The sequence below is a fragment of the Podarcis cretensis genome, assembly GCF_951804945.1.
Source record: "Podarcis cretensis genome assembly, chromosome: 11".
In the NCBI taxonomy this organism is placed as follows: Eukaryota; Metazoa; Chordata; class Lepidosauria; order Squamata; family Lacertidae; genus Podarcis; species Podarcis cretensis.
This window is the reverse complement of record NC_137180.1, coordinates 40,737,951-40,760,151: the sequence shown is the minus strand read 5'-3', so window position 1 is coordinate 40,760,151 and position 22,201 is coordinate 40,737,951. Positions and strand designations below refer to the sequence as shown.

At 42.3% G+C, this 22,201-nt stretch overlaps 3 protein-coding genes across 9 annotated transcripts in view; 2 read left to right on the top strand and 1 right to left on the bottom strand.

The window, feature by feature from the left end:
* The window catches only part of KIF2A (kinesin family member 2A), a 48,028-nt gene extending 43,536 nt beyond the window's left edge, over positions 1 to 4,492 (top strand). For 4 of the 6 annotated variants that reach the window (XM_079995464.1, XM_079995466.1, XM_079995467.1 and 1 more), the window contains 3 exons: positions 1,131 to 1,232; positions 1,812 to 1,947; positions 2,775 to 3,420. In XM_079995464.1, coding sequence (XP_079851590.1) covers positions 1,131 to 1,232; positions 1,812 to 1,947; positions 2,775 to 2,860 — 324 coding nt within the window. In that variant the 3' untranslated portion in view covers positions 2,861 to 3,420. Of the gene's footprint in view, positions 1 to 1,130; positions 1,233 to 1,349; positions 1,509 to 1,811; positions 1,948 to 2,774; positions 3,421 to 3,951 lie in introns of those variants that run through there. The other 2 variants (XR_013843531.1, XM_079995465.1) reach the window with 2 other exon arrangements.
* A 974-nt stretch (positions 4,493 to 5,466) lies between these two features.
* DIMT1 (DIM1 rRNA methyltransferase and ribosome maturation factor) lies at positions 5,467 to 15,982 on the bottom strand. Of its 2 annotated transcripts, XM_079995759.1 has the most exons (13): positions 15,892 to 15,982; positions 15,075 to 15,221; positions 14,150 to 14,223; positions 12,934 to 13,020; positions 12,155 to 12,216; positions 11,963 to 12,056; positions 11,813 to 11,862; positions 10,970 to 11,093; positions 10,741 to 10,833; positions 8,442 to 8,506; positions 7,516 to 7,579; positions 7,287 to 7,393; positions 5,467 to 6,031 (listed from the first exon to the last, which is right to left on the bottom strand). In XM_079995759.1, exons 1-13 carry the CDS (start codon positions 15,965 to 15,967, stop codon positions 5,989 to 5,991), a joined length of 1,086 nt encoding a protein of 361 aa, XP_079851885.1. In that variant the 5' UTR covers positions 15,968 to 15,982; the 3' UTR covers positions 5,467 to 5,988. The 2 variants fall into 2 exon arrangements, with proteins under 2 accessions (XP_079851885.1, XP_079851886.1); XM_079995760.1 differs by lacking the exon at positions 15,892 to 15,982 and having other exon boundaries at positions 15,075 to 15,228.
* A 245-nt stretch (positions 15,983 to 16,227) lies between these two features.
* IPO11 (importin 11) overlaps positions 16,228 to 22,201 on the top strand; it is a 71,158-nt gene continuing 65,184 nt past the window's right edge. Inside the window, exons 1-2 of the mRNA XM_079995932.1 lie at positions 16,228 to 16,345; positions 21,009 to 21,152. Coding sequence (XP_079852058.1) covers positions 21,015 to 21,152 — 138 coding nt within the window. The 5' untranslated portion in view covers positions 16,228 to 16,345; positions 21,009 to 21,014. The remainder of the gene's footprint in view (positions 16,346 to 21,008; positions 21,153 to 22,201) is intronic.

Genomic DNA, 22,201 nt, shown 5'->3' with positions numbered 1-22,201 from the left:
GTTTTGGAGGGGGCAGATATGACCAGCCAAACATGACTCTAAAGAGCATTCAGGATAGCTTATATGCATAGCAATAAAATGAATATAAACAAGTATGAAACATCCATTTATACTCTCAATTTTGTTCATACTCTCAACTTTAACAAACCACTATCATGTTATCCTCAGACATTACCTTCTAAACTTAAAAACCCCCAACTTCTCATTCTTTGCCCTCCTAAGCAAGGTGATCACAACCTTCTGACTATATACTTCCATATTTCTATATCTGAAATGAGAAACCAATATATCCTTAGTGAGATGGGGCTTCCTGTCTTGGGCTGCTTTCTGGGTTTTCTTGTTGTTGTTGTGTCTCACAGCTACAATAAACCTACCATTAAAATTATGGACTGGTCATTTCTTTGTCAGAGGGCAAACGGGCAAATTTCGCAGGGGATCAAATACTTTCCCCCCTCACTGTAGATCCCACCTTAATTCTGTCATGGAACTCAAGGTGGCCTACATGTGGTGGTCCCTCATCCAGGCACTGTCCAAACCTGCCTAGCTTCAACAAGGTGGTGTCCTCCAGACCATACAAAGAATTTGCTAGACAGCTCTTTGGAGTTTCTTTCTCACCGTTTATATTTCATGAGCAGATAATGCTGTTGCTTCTGTATGGAAGAATATTTTAGTAGCCCTTTGGAGTAACAATATACTATTACTGAACTTGGCATTTTAGTCAGTAAACAAATGGCATTTGGGGCAACCATCAGTTCTTGCTGTTGTGTGGGATTCCCTAAAGATTTTATTTTTGTTAGGCTCTCCTGGAGATGCCTTGCCTATACAAACCCAATCTCTTTCTCTGTATTGATTCAGGTTACCATGTTTCGTTAACTTCTTTTTTCTCATTTTGTTTCCTTGTGTATTCTTGCAATTTTTTTTTGTTTTTCTCAACTGAAGTGTATTCCAAAACTGGACTGCACTCCGTACATTGTAATAAACTTATGAATTAGCCTTGTTCAAGAGGACATAAGCATTTGTCTTGCTGAGTCATGGATCAGTGTTCTTCAACATGCTGCTCTCTGTTAGCTTCTGTTATCAAAATCTTTTTTGAAAAGTAGAATTATATTGAGCTTCATTGTTTTTAAAAGGAGGAAGAAGTATCGCCACAGTTGTTTACTTTCCATGAAGCTGTATCACAGATGGTGGAAATGGAAGAGCAAGTTGTAGAAGACCACAGAGCTGTCTTCCAGGTAAACGTGGAGTGCTGATTAATACAGAGGCTGGGATCCGAAGAACTGTTGAGCATTGTGCAACCGTGGGGCCTTTGGGCTTGTTTTTCTGAAGCTACAACTTCTCTCATCCCATAGGGCAAGGTTCCATTGACACTGAAGAGATTTTCAGAAACAGTTAATGATTGGGCGTTGGAATTGGCACTGGGCATGTTCAAGCCCTTAGAAGTGTTTAAGTAGTATTTTTTATGTTGGTCAAACTTCCCAGTTGGGGCAATAAAAATGTTTTGAAAAGAACTACAAACAACTTGCGGTTTTTGTGCAGTTTTCCTAATGCTTATTTTTTCCACAGTGTCTTTGCAGCTTGATAGTTGTATAAACTGCTTCATCCCTGTTTCCTAGTCCTTATCTGAAACACACTGAAGCTTCTTGGAAATCATTGAAACAGGAAACTGTTTGTATTTGATATTTATAGAAAGGTTCCATCATAGGAATGTTTGTTGAACTTATCAAAATTGTTTTGTTGATTTTGGCAAGTTTGGCATTGCACTCCACGATTTGTTGCCTGCAAATTGATGTTCTGTCTTTGGTTTTTATTAGGAATCTATTAGGTGGCTAGAAGATGAAAAAGCTCTCTTGGAAATGACAGAAGAAGTAGACTATGATGTGGATTCATATGCTACACAACTTGAAGCAATCCTAGAACAAAAAATTTACATTTTGACTGAGCTTCGGGGTAGGTGTTTATACCTGCTTAGATATACTTCTTAGATATTGAAGAATTTGTTGAAAGTGACAAGTGGCTTGTGTTAGCATTTAATGGGTTTCAAGATTTATATATTTTTCACAGGCCAGTTTTAGTAGGGGGAGAAAATCAATTGATATTGACAGCCATATAGTGGTTTATAAAGCAAATCTGAGGAGCTAAAATTTCTAAGCATTTCGATATGTAAAGTATAGTAGTGTAGCATGTGATCTCATTTTGATTACTGCTGCAGAATTAATAGCAATGCATCATCTATTTCTATCTGCTGTGGTCCATTGCAGCCTTTCTTTTGACTTGCTTTTTAAAGAAACGCCTGGTTTCTTAAATCTCTAGTGAGCAAATTTCAATTTGCATCTATTGCTGCTTCTAATTTCATTACTGGTCCTGATGAACACATGTTCTTCAGACTTTAAATCTTGATCCAGACATTGGAAGAACTGCTGAAAGAGCATACCAAGCTCTTTTCCATTTGGTGCAGTTGTCCTGCTTTGATTGTACCTGTCTTAAAACAAAGTTGTCAGAATGGGAAGCTCAGTTTCCACTTGATCCAAAGTGGAATTGGTACTGTGTGTTGCATGATTACATCTCTGTGTGTTCTAATATGTGTTTTTATTTATACAGTACATTACTGAAATTGCATGTAGTATTTATTTAAACATAATTTTATATGTTGCCTTTCTACGTTGACACATTCAAGGCAATTTCCAATAATAAAAGAGACTATGCCTCAAGGTCTGGGTACAGGAATCGTGCTAAAATTATTCAGCTGATAACTGACTTTCCTTTCTTGTTTTAAGATAAAGTGAAATCCTTCCGCACAGCGCTACAGGAGGAGGAGCACGCCAGTAAACAGATCAATCCGAAGAGACCACGTGCCCTTTGAGGCAATCTTCTGCTGCTAAAGGATGCCTGAGCCTTCATTGCTGTACCACCCCGTTGGTTGGAAATGAAGCTCTAAGAAGTCAACTACTTGAAAGAGCGAAAACTTTTGAAGTGTCTGTGGAAATGCCCCGTTTCTTCTTCCCCTGGCTGACATTTCAGTTGTGTGGAACACTCCTAAGATGTCTGCAAAATGCTTCTAGACCAGATAGCACAACCAGGCAGGTTTTGGAGATGGGAAGCACTTTTTGTTTCAAATGTTTTAACTTACTCAAAATTGTGAATTTTGTTTTGGAAATATTTGCCAATTTTTTAAAAATAATGAAGTAAAATGGTGGACTTGTAAAAAGAAAATTCACAGTATTTTGTTTCACTTATGTCAAGTTTTGTTGCAAAGAACAGCTGTGCAGTTTTGTATTTGCATGCATGCCCACCTCATCCGTGATTGTATATACCTCCTCTTCTAGACAGCTGTGCTCACCTCTTCCCATTTGTGCCTTGACCAAGGCGACTTGACCCTATACGTCCTCTCTAAAGCACAGCCTTAATAAATGACATTCCTTATTTGTCAATGTAAATTACTTTTATTGTGTGTACATTTTAATGTGTGTTTGGGTTTTCATTTTTCGTGACTAGTTCTTCATTTCACAGTATGTGCCATATCATTGACCTGGAATTAAAAACATGTTGGTGTGGATTGACGGCAAGCCATTCCATTTCCCCCTGTAAAAATCTGGAATCATGATTTATTTCAGTTACCATGAAGAGTCTCTAACATTTTCTTTGTAAAGAACAAATCTATAAATTAGTGGATGTATAATAAAAGGTAATTGATTATGAAGGAGAGTTGTATCTTAGGATAATACAGATATACGGTATGTGTGCTAGTGTGATGTCAGAATAAGGTGCAATCGAATCTCTGCATATGGGTAGGAAAGGTATCCAATGACTAGGATACCAAAGTAACCCTGTCACGTACTACTAAAATTGGCTTCTGATGCATGGGAGTTTACATGTGCATTAACTGTAGTCCGCAGGTAGTTAGTACTGTTGCTTTAAAAGAAAGTAGCTAATGCATATTTTCCATTTGTACAGTGCCATCAGCTGAAAAGTGAGGTGAATTTGTACCATTTGAGGATTTGCACAATAAACTCCACAAAACTTTACTGATGCTGAAGAAATTCCACAATGATGCCTGAAAACTTCACAAATGGCACTGTGTGTCCAGCACTTTTTAAGATGGTGGCACTTCAATTATTTTTGCAAATTGATATAAAAAAATTACCCTTTATATGTATTTTTTTTTTGTCAGATGAATTGTAGACCTCTCTAGGAGTTCTCCCTATTCCCAAGATAGATTCCAGGTGCTCATATCAACAACAGACATTCCTTGGAACTGTTTCATAGTTTGTTTCTGGAACATAAGCCCATCTGTGCTGTGGCTGAGGGAAATAAAGGGAAAGCAATGAGAAGAGAGCTTAAATGAGCCAGAGTTTCTCAGTATTCAACATAATTCCCATAGAAAGGTAGCCCCTTGCCATATCATGGTGACAAAGCGCCTGTCTGTAAACATGAAAACTGAAACAGCAATGTAGATTTTACACAATGTGTTTAATAAATTTAACTGAAATATAAATTAGAGATGAGAATTTTACTTCTATACAACTTTTTGTAAAATGTCTTCTTTTGTAGCTGCATCCTACTGTTAGGATATTTTGGAAAAGATTCATGGAAGATCCTTGCATCAGGAAATTGTGATTCTGTTCAGCTTTGCCTTACATCAAGCTATATCACTAGTGGCACGCTACCTCTTACAGCGTATTGTAAAGATGCAAGCTAGGAAATGCATGTCTATGTGGGGAAGTATGTGTCCCCAAAAGAGATGCAATTCCTCAGCTGCCTTCAGATGGCACCATAATTAGAAAAGGCACAAGCTTTTCTCTCTCCTTAAAAAATGTCTGCCTGGAGCAACTGACTTGACCCTATATGTGATATATAAGAAGGAAGTCTTCCTTGCTTTGAAACAAGGACACTTATTAGTTCCTCTGAAAAGAAAATTAATGATGAAGTAAATGTGCTTTCCAAAGGGAGAGTTATCTCTTGTCATGTGAATATTCTGCCTTGAAATCACTTCTTGGAATGGAATGAGGTATTTTACTAGTCAAATGTAAGACTAGCTATGAGGACGCTAGTGGTGCCATGATAATATATGCAGTTTCTACACAAATTCCTTACCACAAGGAAGAACCAAGCCAACTGGTTGTTCATTTATAATTCTTAACCGTGGAAGGAAAATCAAGTTGCATTGTGTTATTGGTTTCCACAAGCTGCCTGCATTTGACTGGGTCCAGGTATACAAAGCCTCAAGGAGTTGTGTCTTCTTTTACTAAACTGCATATTCAGGGGTCACATTAGGAATCTGAAAGAGCATGGATACCTCTTGATGTGACTCATACACACATCTACTAAACTTGTAAGTTTATGCTACTTCAGGTAAGAAACTAGCAAAATGGAGATGAGTCTTGAAGCCAATGTACACAACCCACCACATCACAGATCAGTGGCTTAGAGTTGAGGTGCTTGTAAATGTTGAATGTTTGTGGAAAACACTGATACAAAAGCATTTTTATTGCAAAGCACCATATAGGAATGACTACAGAACTTGACACACACAGAAAATCTAAGGAGTGGGTTTGACAATTAAGAGAACCTAGTTTCCATCTTGGATCATGAATTCTTTAATAAAGTAACAGTATCTGGGTTGTAATATCAAATATTCTTGGTTGAGGTGGTTTTTGTTGGGAGCAGGTGGTCACTGTGGCTTAGGAATTTAGTAAGAAAAATAAAAGGTGCACTTCAGGCGACCCTGAACATGGCTGGAGAGTTTACACTCTGCATCACATACGTTCTCTTAAAATAAAAACCAAATGAAGCAGAGCAGAACAAAGGCATGAGGGTGATTGGCTTCCTTGAGAACCCATTTTGCACCAATGGGGTAATTAAACAGCTGGATGTGCATGTGCAGCATGGCACACATCATCTCGGGTGAAATTCTGATACCACCTTTAGATAGTTCAGTTCATCCTTACAAAAGCATTGCTGCTCAGCGTCTCTTCCATCTTATTCTTCCCTTTAGGAAAAGTGGATGCCTTTTGCGTTGAAGCCATGCAGAACACTGGAAAATGAAAATATTCATATCTCACTGACATTTTATATGACATTAAGAGTGCCACCTGTAGGTGATCCTGGGTCCTGGGTCCAATTTCCAAGGCAAGAGAAAGTTCTCTCCTTTTTTCTGAGCTGCTTCTGAAGTCTTGGAACCAATAACTCTAAAACTCCCAATTTCACCACCGCACCTACTTCCTGCTACCCTCGGAACAAGATCCGTGGCAATTTTTTTTGTTTAGTCATTCAGTTCCTGCTCCCCCCCCCCCCGAAGGAGTCCAGTTGGCATTGGAAAAGCAGGTAGGGGTATGATTTAAGAGCAGTTGGCAAGATTTAGGATATGGGCTTGTATAAGACTTCAGAAGCAGTAAAGAACCATCCAGGATTTCTGGCTTCTGCTTAGAGCCTGGGAGAAAACACCTAGTCCTCCTTTCCTCCACTGAAATCACTGCAGCCCAGATCTATGGTTGGGCCAAGATGGCAGCCGTTCCTACAGCCATCAGTCCAAAGGACCGGATGACAAGACCCCTCCTCTCAGCCTTGCTGATGTGGTCCAAAGGAAAGCAGAAAAATACATTTGGCACCAGCTTGGCTGCAGGAAGGAGTTGTACAAGGCAACATTCAACCATCTTAGGGTCACCACCCAGGATCTGTGTAGGGTGTACTCCTTAGCCTTTTATTCTCAAAGATGTCCCGCAAGGCAGCAGAGGTTGATGGTCAGTTTTCCTTCTCCCAGATGGCGCCTGTGAACCTCCGAAGGTACCCCATCTGCCCCTCACTACTCTCTACAGCACATGCAGAAACCACCTTTCTGACTTACACCCACTACTGGTCTCATCCACTCAATCTGCCAGAGCCTGCCCTAACACCCCAAGGGTTTGAGAGCCACTGGCTACCCTCATCTGGGCTTGGAAAATAACAGCCTGCCTTGTTTGCAGCTAGTGCGACAGAGGAGTAGGCACAATCGTAAAAGCTCCCTTCCCAAGCCCCAGGATGTACAATTTACACATTGGCGTCATTCATGTGTGCGGACTGCTCTCAAGCGCACTTCCTCTGACATGGCATATGTGGTAGGAAGAGTGGCCTGCCCAACTGATAACACACTGCAAGGAAGGCAAAGTGTAGAAGCATCTAAGGTATCAAGGGGAATCTCTCCCACCCCTTCCCTCACACTTATTTTTCTTCTCATTTTGGAAATAAGAGGCCTCTGTTTAAAGGAGAGCATGCAATGTACCAAAGCTTGAAAGAAATGCCCTTGGCTTCACCTGATGAAGTCATCAATATCCATGACTCGTGCACGTTTTTCTGCATAACCAGTGTCTTTTAGGATTCCCTGAATGAAACTTCCAATACTGAAATCTTCTGGAATTTCCTGTCAGTACAAAACAGAAAGCAGAGAATTTTGCTTATGTAGCACGTATCAAACAAGTAGCAAGACACCGATGCTTACATGAAACTTGTTTGGGGGAAGGGGAGAATGCTTGAAATGCTTACCAAGCTATTTTGTGAACAGTGAATCCGATAATTCTTTTCCAGCAGCTTTTTCACAGCATTGGAACTGAGAAGAAGAAGAAGAAAGTTAGACATACAGTGGTACCTCAGGTTAAGAACTTAATTTGGAGATCAGGTTAAGAACTTAATTTTCTGGAGGTCTGTTCTTAACCTGAAGCACCACTTTAGCTAATGGGGCCTCCTGCTACCGCTGCGCCACCAGAGCATGATATCTGTTCTCATCCTGAAGCAAAGTTCTTAACCTGAGGTACTATTTCTGGGTTAGCTGAGTCTGTAACCTGAAGCATATGTACCACTGTATAGATCTTTCGGGATGAGGGTGGGCAAATACAAAATTCCCTTTTCAAATCCATTTTCCTCCAGCTGGAGCCCAAAACATCTGGAAAGCACCAGATCGTCTCCAGCTGTTTTGGACTACAATTCTCAGCATCTCTGACCACTGGTCCTGCTAGCTAGAGATGATGGGTGTTGTAGTCGAAAAACAGCTGGAGACCCAAGTTTGGGAAACCCTGCTCTAGTCTATATATCCATGAGGAGCCCTGAGTGCATTCTAATTTGTCTTGGTGACTTTTGGCTCTCAGCTCCCTTCTTCCACAATGATTGAGGTTGAAGAGAATGTTGAGAAGCTAGGCCCACCACCTTCTCCCTCCATTCTCTGCTCTTAGTTAATGAAAGATGGAGGGACAGGACAATTCTTAGCAATCGAGTCATCTGGCCTAGTGCTTCCTATTGTCCATGAAACACACACACTTCTTCCAAGGTCCAGAAGAATAACACCCCACCCAGTCTCAGTCCACAATGGTCAGCATGATTAACAATTCAGCCAAGGAGAAACGGTTGACTCTTGCAGGAGGAAAGAGACTGCCTAGCAGCGCACCAAACATTTCCTCCAGTATGAATTAACTTACTTAAAAACTGCAGCAAGTGTCTTGTTTTTCCTGACAAAGAGTATCCTTAGTAGACCATCCCACTCCTGAATAAAAATTAAAAATACACATTGTTTAAGCAACCTTTTCAGAGGAGTTTACAGAGCTCCTGCTACCCACCACGCCTCCCATTGCCCATTTCATTATGTTTGGGTTCCCATACATCCCTCAAGTACCCCAATCTCGCCTCTTCATTTTCCTTCTTCAATCTGCAAATTAGCTATGTGTCTGCCTATTTTCAAAATTCTACATCAAGGATTGGGAACCTGTGGCCTATCAAGTTGTTGGGCTTCAACCCCCCATCAGCACCAGTCAACATGGCCAACCATCAGGGATGAGGAGTGGTATAGTCCAAGCAACAGGTAGCCCAGCCATTTACCTGCTAGTAGGATATGGCGGTATTCAAAATGTGTTTAACCCCCTGTGAGAGAAGCCACTATGAAAAGCCCCATTCAGGTTTTACAAATTTCTCCCAGTCACAAGGAATGTGCTTTCAAATGCAGTTTAATCAAGGCATACAGTGGTGCCTCGCAAGACGAAAAGAATCCGTTCCGCGAGTCTCTTCGTCTAGCGTTTTTTTCGTCTTGCGAAGCAACCCTATTAGCGGCTTAGCGGATTAGCGCTATTAGCGGCTTAGCGGCTATTAGTGGCTTAGAAAAAGGGGAAAATGGAGGCTGGAGCTTTTGGGGCCTTCGGATTTGAAAGGAGTGTGAAAGAAGATTTGGAATATCCTATAGGCCCTACTTTTAACTACGGAAGTCTGGCATACCTGCTAAGAAGGAATATGACTACCGATGGGTTGGAGCTTCCCCGAGATCTGTTCTTTAACACCAAAGACTACCAAAAAGACCGGCAGAGGGGACATGAAAGAGATCTACGAGCCTCAGACTTAAGATCTCCGGGTTGATGGTTTTCCGAGATTCATGGAACTATTGCTAGGGGCCGAAACCGGGGAGGGGAGTTGGTGAAAAAAATTGGGAATTTAAAATGTATATATTATAATTTGTTTTTTTCTTTTTCTTTTTCTTTTAATGAGAGATGGGGAAATCGTGGAATGGAATTTTTTTTTTGACCCTAGGGGAAACGTTTCAAGAATAAGTTCAGATATATAAGTTTTAATGAGAAATAAGATTAAATAAAGTAAAAGTGGATGGTAATTGGTGAAAGAAAGAATGGAAAATCACAGTATAATAAGATAAGATATAAGGATAAAAATAAGGTGAAGGATTTGCTGAAATATCTATATGAATTAGAATACAAAGAGGGGAGATGTGAGGAGGTCAAGGAGATAAGTTAAGAAAGGGAGTTATATTAAGGTTTAACTTGCTCTTTTGCTTTTTTTGTTTTTTGTTTTTTAGATTGTATCTTTTTTCCCTTTTTAGCTGTTTTTCCTTTTTCCTTTTTTATTTTTATTTTTCTCTTGGATATGTTTTGTTTCTATATATTGTGTTCTGCTTTGTAACCTTTTAAAATCTGAATAAATATTATTGGGAAAAAAAATAGAAAAAGGGGGGGGGGAGCGAAAAAAAATATGCAAGACTCACAAGACGTTTTCGTCTTGCGAAGCAAGCCCATAGGGAAATTCGTCTTGCGAAGCGCCTCAAAAACGGAAAACCCTTTCGTCTAGCGGGTTTTTCGTCTTGCGAGGCATTCGTCTTGCGGGGCACCACTGTACTTTGACAGGTCTCTCCGTGGATAATCAATATTTAAAGACTTACATATCGCAACAGGTAGAGCAGAGGCTGACGAGGACTCTGGTTTTCAACGTACCACTCTGCTTTAGCCTCAATGGAAACTATGAAGCCTTGGCATCAAAGCTTAGTACCATTAGAGCTTTTCATTCAAGCTAATGAAAGCTGCCTTTTTACCACAAGGAAGAGATTAGCCCTCCTCTTTCCTCTCTAAAGGCTAAGCTTTGTTTTGCCAACACCATTCCAAATCACAAAATAATGCTCTGAAGAAGGCTCTGATGCACTCAAAGTTTCCACCCCATCATCTTACTTTCTTATTAGTAACTGATGTTAACAAGGTGCGAAGCAGGGATGGGGAGCCTACGACCCTCCAGTTGCTATTGCACTCTAACTCCCATGATCCTTGACTACTGGCCAAATTGGCCAGGGCTGCAGGGAGCTGGAGTCATTTTTGGACAGGTCACAGGTGCCCTAACTGTTGTTTAGATACCATCTTGGGGAGAATATTCAAAACAATACATTGGGGACCTTTACACATTAACTACGAAAGATGTTTTCATGCGTATTATATTAATATTGATGAGTCTCACCTGAAAATTGATAGGCGGTGGAGGGTTCCTTGGCTCTATTCTCACAACACTGGATTCAACTTTGGGTGGCGGTTTAAAATTATTTTTCCCTACCTGTTAATCATTATAAAAGTTAGCTCTCAGGGAAAATAATAACAATTATTTTCAGCCTCTTAAAAGCTTGCTTGCCACCCCAGCCTTTGATCTGAAATTCCACAAACCCAGTTTTGCTATTGCTTATTTTCCTCACCTTCATCAGATGATCGACGCGAGCTAATAGCTGAGTATTAACAGAGAGTCTGCAATATAAGGGAGAGCCTGGCTTTGCGACCAAGCGAAGAGCAAATTCTCTTTGAAACATGAGGACTGCGCACCTGGAAGTTAAAAATGAGTTGTAAGCATTGAGCCATACAGCCTTTAAGCAAGACCTTACAGAAATTGGCTTTTATGATATCGCTGCTGAAACAGACATATGGTAAAACAGAACAAAAAAACATTTTCTTGCTGATTTGCGAGCTTGAGACTGTTCATTTGCCATTTACGGGTGTGAGTGCCTGTAGCAGTTGTAGCAATTGAATAGTGATTTGCGATTTTAGCGATTGTACAGTAACTTTTGCGGGCTTAAAAGATCAAAGGCTTAAATTGGCTCGAAGTTACAATTCTACCAACCACAGTGATTTTCAGCCTGTAACCCAATTTTAAGGGAGCAGCTTATATTCAGGTATTGTCTTTTTTCTTCTTCCCTCTTGAATTTTAAAGGTGCAGCTTATTCGCGGGTGCGGCTTATATTCGAGCCAATACGGTAATCATGTGTAAAAGCACCTAAAATCTGTTAGATACAATACAGTGGACACTCGGGTTGCGAACGTGATCGTTGCGGGATGCAACCCGCAGCGTTCGCAACCCGTGTCTGCACACACGGGGGTTGTGATTTGGAGTTTCTGCGCATGTGCAAAGCGTGATTTAGCACTTCCGCGCATGCACCAAAACCCGGAAGTAACCCATTCCGATACTTCCAGGTTTTGGCGGTCCACAACCTGAAAAAATGCAACCTTAAGCAGCTTTAACCCAAGGTATGACTGTATAGTTGTACCTGAAGAAAGGCCGGTGCAGCAATAGCTTAAAAACAAAGGGAGAGGAAATCTGAAAACAAAGGAAGAAGTGTTAATTTCCCAGTAGATTTATTACTGCAAGCCATAAATTATATTGGTCCTTTCCCCAAATCGGCTGGTTTTGCCCTTACTTGATAAGGCAAGTTAGCCACACAAGCATCAAAGAAGGGCAGGTCACTTTTCAACACATCTCCGATCTTTATTTCAAGTTTGTTAGCCAGAGGCCTGGGACAAAGCAAAATTATTCCATTAATACATTTCCAAGACAGGTTCTAGGCGAAAAACAGTGTCATTCCACCCTTGCACCCGCTTTTTGCACTTACGTGCCCTGGACTCTCTTCTGAAGTTCACCAGCAAGCTTTACATCCAATTCACAAGCAATAACCTGAAAAAGAATCATATACAAATGACTGCGTATATGATCCATACACATTGTAGGATTTTGTACCTATGTAGAATCATGATGGAACATGAGCCGCATAAGAACCAAGTGTTTTATAAAAGCATTTTCATTTCATTTTACCTGATTTCCCCTGTGAAATGAAGCCCAAAGTGGCTAACAGCATCATACAAAAAACAAATCTACTGATTTCAGCAGATAACAAAACTCTATAAATCTGCCAATGAAAATGTTATAATAAGCCTATAAAGAAAATTTATAACCAATACATTTTCAGTGAACAATTCAAACAAAATTCAGTAACATATCTGTAAAGAGGGAAATAAAGAAATACAAGACACAGTTTGGCCAAAACGATAGACATTTTTATCACCAATTCCGCAACTAGACCACTAGTTTAGTAGAATGAAGCAGAATGGTAGAAGATTCAGAACAGACAAGAGGAAGTTCTTCACACATTGCACAGTTACAACATTTATACTCTGTGTTTTAGCCAAAAGGTTCTCTAAATGGCTTACAAAAATAAATTCTAAAACCATCGTCACCATAAGGCTCACAAAAATACATGACACATGAGAGAAAAGCAAACTCAAGCATAGGATCTAAGAGTTCTATCTATAGTGCATTTCTCTTCCCAACTCCCCCAGTAGCCAAATGTGAGTAAAAAGAGAAGAACATCTTTATTACTTGGAAGTTCTTTACCTTTTTCACTTTTTCTAACATTTTTACTGTCATGTTTCCAGTGCCAGGACCAACTTCTAGAACAACATCAGTAGGGTACAAGGAAGCCTGAAAGTAAATAACATTGGGAAATTGCATGAAAAACTGGTTTTATAAAAGCAGCAAGTACAGTAGTACCTCCAGTTATGAACGGGATCCGTTCTGGAGGCCCGGCCACATGCCAAAAACTTTGTAACTGGAGGTGCCCTTCTGCGCATGTGACTGAGTGCGCATGTGCATGCGCACACGGCAAAACCCGGAAGTGTGTTTGCCACATTAGCAACCCGAGGTTTACGTATCCAGAGGGATACGTAAGCAGAGGTACGACTGTACTCGACAGAAGTACTAGCTGGGCCAATATCAGATGGCACATTAAAGTAGCTCTGATCCGGTAGTCTGTAGGAGGATCAGGACAATGAGAAGGGAAGTCATCATCTTGGCTTCCACCTGGTGTTGAAGAGCCTGATGTGCAGACCTAGTTGTCATGTCAGCCACAGACCTTCATGCTGATCTGGACTGGCCACAAATCATTTTAAGCCACACACAAATCATTTTAAGCCATTTTACACTAAATGAAGAAGAAGAGGAGGAGTTTGGATTTGATATCCCGCTTTATCACTACCCTAAGGAGTCTCAAAGCGGCTAACAATCTCCTTTCCCTTCCTCCCCCACAACAAGCACTCTGTGAGGTGAGTGGGGCTGAGAGACTTCAGAGAAGTGTGACTAGCCCAAGGTCACCCAGCAGCTGCATGTGGAGGAGCAGGGAATCAAACCTGGTTCACCAGATTACGAGTCTACTGCTCTTAACCATTATACCACGCTGGCTCTCATGAGTGGCATTCAACTGAGTTTTATTCAGAGAAGAAATATTGAATTAATGAACTTAACTTAGTCATATTCATTAATTTCAGTGGCTAAGCTCCAAGTAAAACTTAGCTGAATACCGCCAACGTTGTTAAACTTAAAGGTGTACTTCATTATTTTCATACTGATGCTGTCTAATTGTTCTTCTCAATATCGTTCTTCATTGCTAGAAATCAAGCGATGGTATTTCACAGTGTAGTCATATACATGTCTACTTTGGAGTAAGCCAAATGATTTCATTGAGGTTTACTCAAAGGTAAGTGGGCATGGGACTGCAGCCTTAGCCATTCACCTTTAAACACTTCTCTTTGTATCAAAAGTGCTTATTACTTACCTTTTCTATAATGCTGTTAACAATGAGGGGATTTTTCAAAATATGTTGACCGAGTCCAGTGTTGAACCTGATACCTATCAGTAAAGACATAATAGTAGACAAACAAAAAGAAAAGTTAATCACAGTACTGTTTACATTTGTTAATGAACTGCAGCATTTAATAGTCTTCAACTTTATTATAAAGCATAAGTCAAACATCCACTACCTCTTCCCATCTGTAATTTAAGAGTGCATGAAGGACCAGCTGTTGAATCTTAGAACTGGAATCATAGAGTTGCAAGGAAGTTGCAAGTGTCATCTAGTATGAACCTCTGCAATGCAGGAATATACAGGTGGGCTAATAAAGCTTGGGACCTTGGCGTTATAAACACCAAGCTCTAAACAACTAAGCTAACTGGTGTATTGCTCCTGCCTAAGCAGCCAACAACACAGCTACCCTGCCTGGTACAGGTGGCAATCCAATTTACTTGCATTTATATGCCACTTTTCCTCCAGGACGTCATAATAAAGTTCTCCTCCTACCCTTTACCTTCACAACAATCCTGCGAGGTAGGTGAGGCTGAGCGATCACGACTGGTCGAGTGACACTTGGCGCACTTTGTAGCTAAGCGAGGATTTAAAACAGGGTCCCTTCCTAATCCTAGTCCAACTTTCTAACTACTACTTCACAACTCTGTTTTTAATCTAGTACACGTTTTATGTCACCCTTTGATCTGATGCAACAAACTCGCGAGGACGGGCTAGACTGGGAGACGGTGGACCCTGGGTGAGTTTGATGGCTCAGCAGGGAACCGAACCCCGATCCGGCGGCACTCTAACCACTACACCGCACCGCCTGCTCCCTGTGACAAGATCAGGAGCCAGGAAAGAAACCGGGGGGAAGTCAGTTCCCGTCTCCGTCCGCTGGAGTCTCTCCTCCTCTCACCTGGCGCTTTTCCTTCTGGGCGCTGCTGCCTCGAGCGCGGGGGCTTCTTTACCTTCGGCATGATCAGTATCGCGGCCAGACCCCCACCAGCCCACGTGGCTTTCCTCGCTGTCGCGGAGAGTTCCGGGGAGGAAGCCGTCACGCGCACTGCCTGCTGGGACAAGTAGTTTTATCTACTCAGTGGCTGAACGCAGCCAAGCCTTCTGGCGACTACATTTCCCGAAAAGCTCCGCGATCAAGACTCTCCCATAGAGATAAGGCAAATGATAGACCGTGGGAAAGTGGGTCGAGAAATTGGTCCTAGGCGCCTTCTTGAGACGCCACCTGGTGCTGGAAAACCAGTGGCAGAGCTTTGTGGCACCTCGAAAAACTCAGCACGCTTATTGTGGCTGAAAGCTCGGCCCACCTCCTCACTACACGTGGCTGGGGAGGGGACTGTGACGCGCACGTCAGGATCACACTTGGTGCAGGAAGTGGACGACAGTAAATGGAAAGTTGTTGATGATCTTTAAGGTGCCGCTGCTGGTTTTGCTGCAGCAGGCGAACAGGTTGCCCGTCTGAAACTCGGGGTGCTGGCCAACGCCGTGAGGGATGATGATGACAGCCAGCCTGAAGAACCCCCCCAAAAATGCGAGCGCCGTATAGTTCTCTCCCAAAGCTATAAAGGGTAAAGAGAGACGCATTCACTTGTCTTAAATTACCGTTTCGAATAGACCTTGTTTGTTTATTAACTTTGTACACCACCCTTCACCCGAAGGTGCCTTACCAGACAAAAACCAAAAAAATTCATACTGTAATAAGTAACAATAATAATAACCCCCCCCCCCCCGGAGTTCAAGAGGCCACAAAGATATGTAAGGAAGGCGGCAGGCAAGTCTCCGTGGGGAGGGCATTCAAGCACAGGGGGAGCCGCTGCAGAAAAGGCCCCTCTCTGGTCCTCTCGGGGAGGAGGCACACGAAGAAAAGCCTCAGGTGACGATCGCAGAGACCAGATCGCTTCATATCCGGAGAGGCGGCCTTCAGGCGAGTTTTAATTTTAATTTTTATTTTCCTTCCCCCACTTAACGCCCCACGTTCGCCCGAACAGTCTGCAGGCCTCGGTAACCACGGCGACCCGAGGGAGGGGAGGGAACCGGGAAGTCGAGGGCGGTGGCGAGCCGCGATGACGTCAGTGGGCCGCGCCGCCTCGCCCTGGCACGGTGTGAGAGTCCCGGCTCGTGGCGCGAGCTTCGGAATAAGTGGGATCCGCGTGCGCGAGACCGAGATCGCGGGTAAGGAGCTCAGCCCTGGGCAGGAGGACGCGGGGCCGCGCGCGCGAGTGCGCGCCACAGACCCGCAGAGAGCGAACCTCCCCCAGCCCACCACTCCGGGCAGGTCCACTTGCGTGAGGGGACGGCGATGGCGACGGCCGGCAGCCTGCCATGCCATCCCTCGAGCAGGCGAGGAGCCCGGAGGCTCCCAGATGCGAGTCCTCCTTTCCACCCTGCTCGGGAGTCCGGAGCACTTGTTCGCCTTCAGGATCTGGAGTGGGAAGCGGGGCTTGTGTCAGGGCTGGACACACTGGGCTGCCTGTGCCGCTCGACCTGTGGGGAGAAATCGGGGTGGGAGTCACGCCCGTGAGGCAGGGCTGCCAAGTGTGGCAGAAGAGGGCACGGCCGTCGCACCTGTCCTCAGGTAGGAGCTTCTTCCGTGTCGACCTGCTGCCCTAAAGTCGTCTGGTGAATGCTGAGGGCTCCCTTGCACTGTTGGTCCGCAAAAAGGTTCCAAGAGCCTGTTGGATCTGGCCATGGGCCCATCCAGTCCGGCATCCTGTTCTCACAGCGGCCGACTAGATGCCTGTGGGAAACCCACAAGCAGGACCAGAGCTCACAAGAGCAGCTTCCACCCCCCCTCCTGCGATTTCCAGCAACCGCTATTCTGGAATCGATGGTGGGGGCACTTCTAGCCTTATACTCCTTGCATTTGTCTATTATTATTTTTTAAGCCATCCCACGGCCTCCTGTGGGAGAGAGTTCCACAGTGTAACTATACATTGCGTGAAGAAGTGCTTTCTGTAATCTGTCCAACGTTCAGCTTCAATGGATGTCCACAAGTTCCCATTTAATGAGCGAGCGAGAGAGAGAGAAATCTTTTATCTATCCACTTCCTCCATGCCATGCATAATTTTATAAACTTCTGTGGTGTCGCTTCTCATATTTTCTCTAAAGAGGCCCAGGCATTTCAGCCTTTCCTCATAGGGGAGTTCCTCCTAGCTCAGCATTGTCTACTTTGACTGGCAGAGGTTCTCCACGGTTTCATGCAGGACCTTTTGGGGGCAAGGGGAAGCCATAGTTCAGTAGCAGAGCATCTGCTTTGCATGCAGAAGGTCCCAGGTTCAATCGTCAGTATCTCTTGCCCTGGAGAGCTGTTGCCATTCAGTGTAGGCAGTGCTGAGGCAGATGGACCAGTGGCCTGACTGTGTATAAACCAGCTTTTTATGTATCTGGAGTCAGCAGAGATTGAACCTGATACCTTCTGCGTGCAAGACTTATGCTCTACCGCTGAGCTACGTTCCTTCTCCCAAGAACCTGCAGAGTTCAGTTTCTGGGCAATGAAGGGGAGGGACTGATTTTTTTTTGTAGTAGCACCTTCTCTTTGAAATCATGACCTTCCAAATTAAGGGGACATGTCCAGTGACAATACTGTTCACTGGGTCACACAGGCTTATGTGCATGGGATTGTTTCTGGAATAGACTGGGCTACCTGTCATTGGGGAAGCAGAGCCTATTGCATTTTCAGCGGGTAGAATTGTTAAACATTTTCCAATATACTACACAAAAGCATCATTTATAGAAAGTCTTTTTATTACTAGCATTTGCCTTTTATTCATGTGCTCTTTCCTTAAATACTAAAATGCGCATCTCAATGAATTGTTCATTAAACATTAACCAACAAGCAAACACATGTCTTCAAACATTTTATAGGGCCAGTTATGCTTCAGGAGAGTTCTACCACAGTGCAAAGCATTAATGGCATTATAGATGCAATTCAGAATTATTTACAGAACTGGGAATTTGGTCTTTTTAAAACCCTTTTTCTTTTTTGCAATTTAAAAACTGGCTAGTTTTTTTTGACAACCAAGTATACTTCAAGGGCCCCTTCTCCTGTAAGTTCTCTGTTTTCCCATTTGGCTGCTCATTTCTGAAGAGTTGCTTTGCCTGAGCACTGAATTGTTATTGTTTTCTGTTAGGTATATTTCAATTTTATATTGAGGACACACTATGATGGTAAATTTTGTCAGTGCTGCATTTTTCTTTCTCTAGGAGCAAGTCCTTATTCACAGTGCAATCCTAATTATGTCTACTCAGAAGTAAGTCCTATTGAAATTAGTGGAGCTCTCTTCCAAGTAACTAGGTGTTAAGACTATACCCCAAATCACTTAAGCTGCAATCCTATCCCCACTTAACTGGGAGTGAGCCTCATTGAACTCTCTGGAACTTACTTCTCAGAAGACATTATGACTCTTAACACTAGAGACATGGTGTGCAGAACTGCAATATAATAGCATGATTGAGAACTCAGATATGTATGTGGAAAAGAGTTGTGTTTGAAATTAGCCAGGTGCTAGGCGCATTTTGCACCTGGCTATCGACCACTTGCAATCAAGTGAAGATGCCTGCATGCCAGGATGATGCCTGACATCTCCACCATCTGGGGATGCATGCATTGGATCATGACTGCTTTCACACACTATTACCGTATCTTGTAGAATTCTATCTATTATATTTTATCTGCACAATCAGAATGAATTTCAGGGACCCAAATGCTTTTTCTGTGCAGCCTATGCAGGGGTGAGGCCAAGAGGGAGATACACTGCCCAGGCTTGCACCCCGGGGAGGTTACTTTGGTGCTGCTAATGCAAATATTTTACTTCACTCCCTGCCCCCACTCCATTGCTTTGTGTATAAGCTTAACATATTAACACCTCAAGGACAAAGCTTGCTGCTTCTGCCTCAGCCCTAAGTCTGTAAAGGACAGCAGGGCTATCCAGGCTGTGCTGTGTAAGTTTACACCTTTCCTTAATAAAGCACTAGAACTGGCCATTCCAGCGATTTTGACATCCTTTTGTATCCCTGCACAAACTACACACACAGGCCCTACACAACTGCAGATGTGCGCATAGTCACCTGAGAATACATCTCATTGAACTCAGGTAGTACTTGCTTCAACAGTATAGAGGTATAAGTAAGAAAGCTTGCATAACGCTTTGGGATAGTGTTCTGTAAATGTTTGCCTTTTGTATACTTTGTGAGCCTAGTAGGACAGTTTTATTTGCTTCCCAGTTTACTTTTAATTATGCTAAAATTGTTTTCCCTTCTAAATTTGACAAAGTTGTATTTTTGCAATCTTATTAATGAAACATTGAGGTTCTATTATTTCTGTTTATTTGTAATCAGATAGTTGGGTCACTGTAATTCACATTTAAAAAGGGGAAGACTTTTGAGAACAAATTTATGTTCTGTGAAAAATAACTAATTACAATTATCTGTTCAGCAGAATTGCTTTTTTGTGCCTACTGAAACAGATGCCTAAAAGAATGCAAATATGCCTGGAAAATTCCTCCTTCTGTGTGTTTAATGCTGAAGTTCTACAGTCCAGGCTTTCATTGAAATGTAGAACATTTTGAGAGCAGATTGGGAGCTGAGAAATTATAAATGGCACTACAGTTGTACCTCGGGTTACATATGCTTCAGGTTACAGACACTTCAGGTTACAGACTCCGCTAACCCAGAAATAGTACCTCGGGTTAAGAACTTTGCTTCAGGATGAGAACAGGAATCAGGCGGCGGCAGCAGGAGGCCCCATTAGCTAAAGTGGTGCTTCAGGTTAAGAACAGTTTCAGGTTAAGAACAGACCTCCGGAACAAATTAAGTACGTAACCAGAGGTACCACTGTAGTTTCCTTAAGAAAATGCAACAGGGAAAGCATTTGATATTGTAATTGTATAAATGGGTAAGACTTCTGTTTGTTGTTTTTGGAGTTGAGGCAGCTGCTTCTGATTCAGATTTTGCTCTGTGTATTGTGCTTTGGAGGAGAGCATTTTTTTAAAAAAAAAATATTGGTATTTGTAAATGCTTTTCATATTCGTTAGCCACCTTGAACATTTCATGGAATGACAGAGAAGTGTTAAGTGGTGTAGGATGTTTCAGTGTTTCAGAGGCTTCTTGCTATGAGGGAAACTTTAATTGTTTGCTTATTTTCTCTTTAATATGTGTGACTCCAGTTCTTAAAAAATGCACGTATTATTTGTCTTTGTGGAATTAAACCAATGCCCCATCTGTACCTTACATTTAAAGCAGTATCATATATGTATCCATGGATTTCAACAAGTCTACAGTAAGCATGTCTAATGTTGGCTTCCACTCTATATTCTCAGTCTTCAGGTGATATATAGTGGTTCAATTAAATATTGATTCAAAGTCTTGGGTTCGGTGAATACTTAAATTTCCAAATACAGTAACAGGTGAAGTTGCCATATGGAAACTCAGATATATAAGCTAGGCAGCAAATGGCTCCTTAAACTAGGGTTAGTCACCAAACAGGAATGTCTAGTTGCCATTTTTGGGCAAGACAACTTGAAAATTGTATTTTTCAGTATGACTTTTTGGTTCCTGAAATTTATTCTAGTTGTGCAGATAAGATATCATGGATAGAATTCTACAGGATGTGTTCCTAGTGTGTGAAAACAGTCAAGATCCAGGGATCCCCAGGCATGCACCTCCAGATGGTGGAGACGTCAGGCGCTATCCTGGCACCAAGGCAGCTTCACTTGGGCGCAAGTAGTCAATAGTCAGGTGCAAATTGTGCCTGGCGAATTTTGAATGCTGCAATATAGAATAGTTAAATAGTGTATATACTTATGCCAATGGGTTTCTCTTGAAATATCTTTGGCAGATTTTCATGGATCTCAATAGTGCCAGTAGCATTGTTCTTCAGGTCTTGACCCAAGCCACCAGTCAAGATACCGTTGTGCTGAAACCAGCCGAGGAACAACTGAAACAGTGGGAGACACAACCAGGGTTCTATTCAGTATTGTTGGTAAGTCTTAAGTCATTATTGCTTCCTTTTTTCCCCTTCACTCCGCTGACTTCTTTCTTGGTCAAGATATATATTTCTCACCCCAATGTATTTATTTTTTTAAAAGGCAAAGGTGCTGTTTCTTGTAGCAGTTAATCAATTTTCAGCAGAGTTTAAGCATTGGGGAAGGTAGACATTAGGGCTTATGGAAGCCATTTTGTCTTTTTACTAGAACCTCAAGGTCCACCAACTGAGATGCAGAATTTAATTATTTGTTTCTGCAGATTTACAGGATACCTGCAGTCCACTCCTGCTGATTTGGAGCATTATAAGTAACTGTTAAATGCCTGCCATTTGTGGACTGGATAGGAAGTGGGCAAAGTGGCAGTGATGGGAGGCTTCCTAACTTATTGTAAGGTTTGAGGCTGACACAGTCACAGGCAAGGGGGCTCGGTTCTTCTCTTTCCTCTACCTCTCCACTCAATATGATACCATCCTCTTGTTCAAGGCTGGGTATGTTTAATCTGGAAAAGAGGAGACCCAGAGGAGATATGATAGCCACCTCCAAATATCTTAAGGGCTGTCACATGGAATAGAGAACAAGCTTATTTTCGCCTGCTCTGGAGGGTAGGACTCGAACCAATGGCGTCAAGTTACAAGAAAGGAGATTCCAACTAAGCATATGGAAAAACTTTCTGGTAGTTAGAGCTGTTCGACAGTGAAACAGACTTCCTTGAGAGGTTGTGGACGCTCCGTTAGGGTTCCAGGTGGAGAAATCGAAATTGGAAACAGAACTGTTAGAACCTAAGACCAAGGTACTTTCAAGAATGTATAACTTGCTGTTAAAATGGAACACACAAGATGAAATGGTTAAATTGGCTATGATAAAGTGGGTACAGGATATTGGGTATAACATTATGTTTGAGGACTGGGAAAGGTTGTGGACCACTGGGTTGAACTTCACTGCATGTAATGCTTTGAAGGAAAATGTAATGAAAATGATATATAGATGGTACATGACCCCAGTTAAACTTGCCAAAATATACCATTTGTCTGATAACAAATGCTGG

Coding starts and splice junctions, on each gene's coding strand:
- DIMT1 (XM_079995759.1), bottom strand. CDS start 15,967: ATGCCCTCCCCACGGAGACTTGCCTGCCGCCTTCCTTACATATCTTTG. Junction 15,222..15,891: donor TGAACTCCGGGGGGGGGGGG/GTTATTATTATT, acceptor CCCAGCAGGCAG/TGCGCGTGACGGCTTCCTCC. Junction 13,021..14,149: donor TTAACAGCATTATAGAAAAG/GTAAGTAATAAG, acceptor ATTTACTTTCAG/GCTTCCTTGTACCCTACTGA.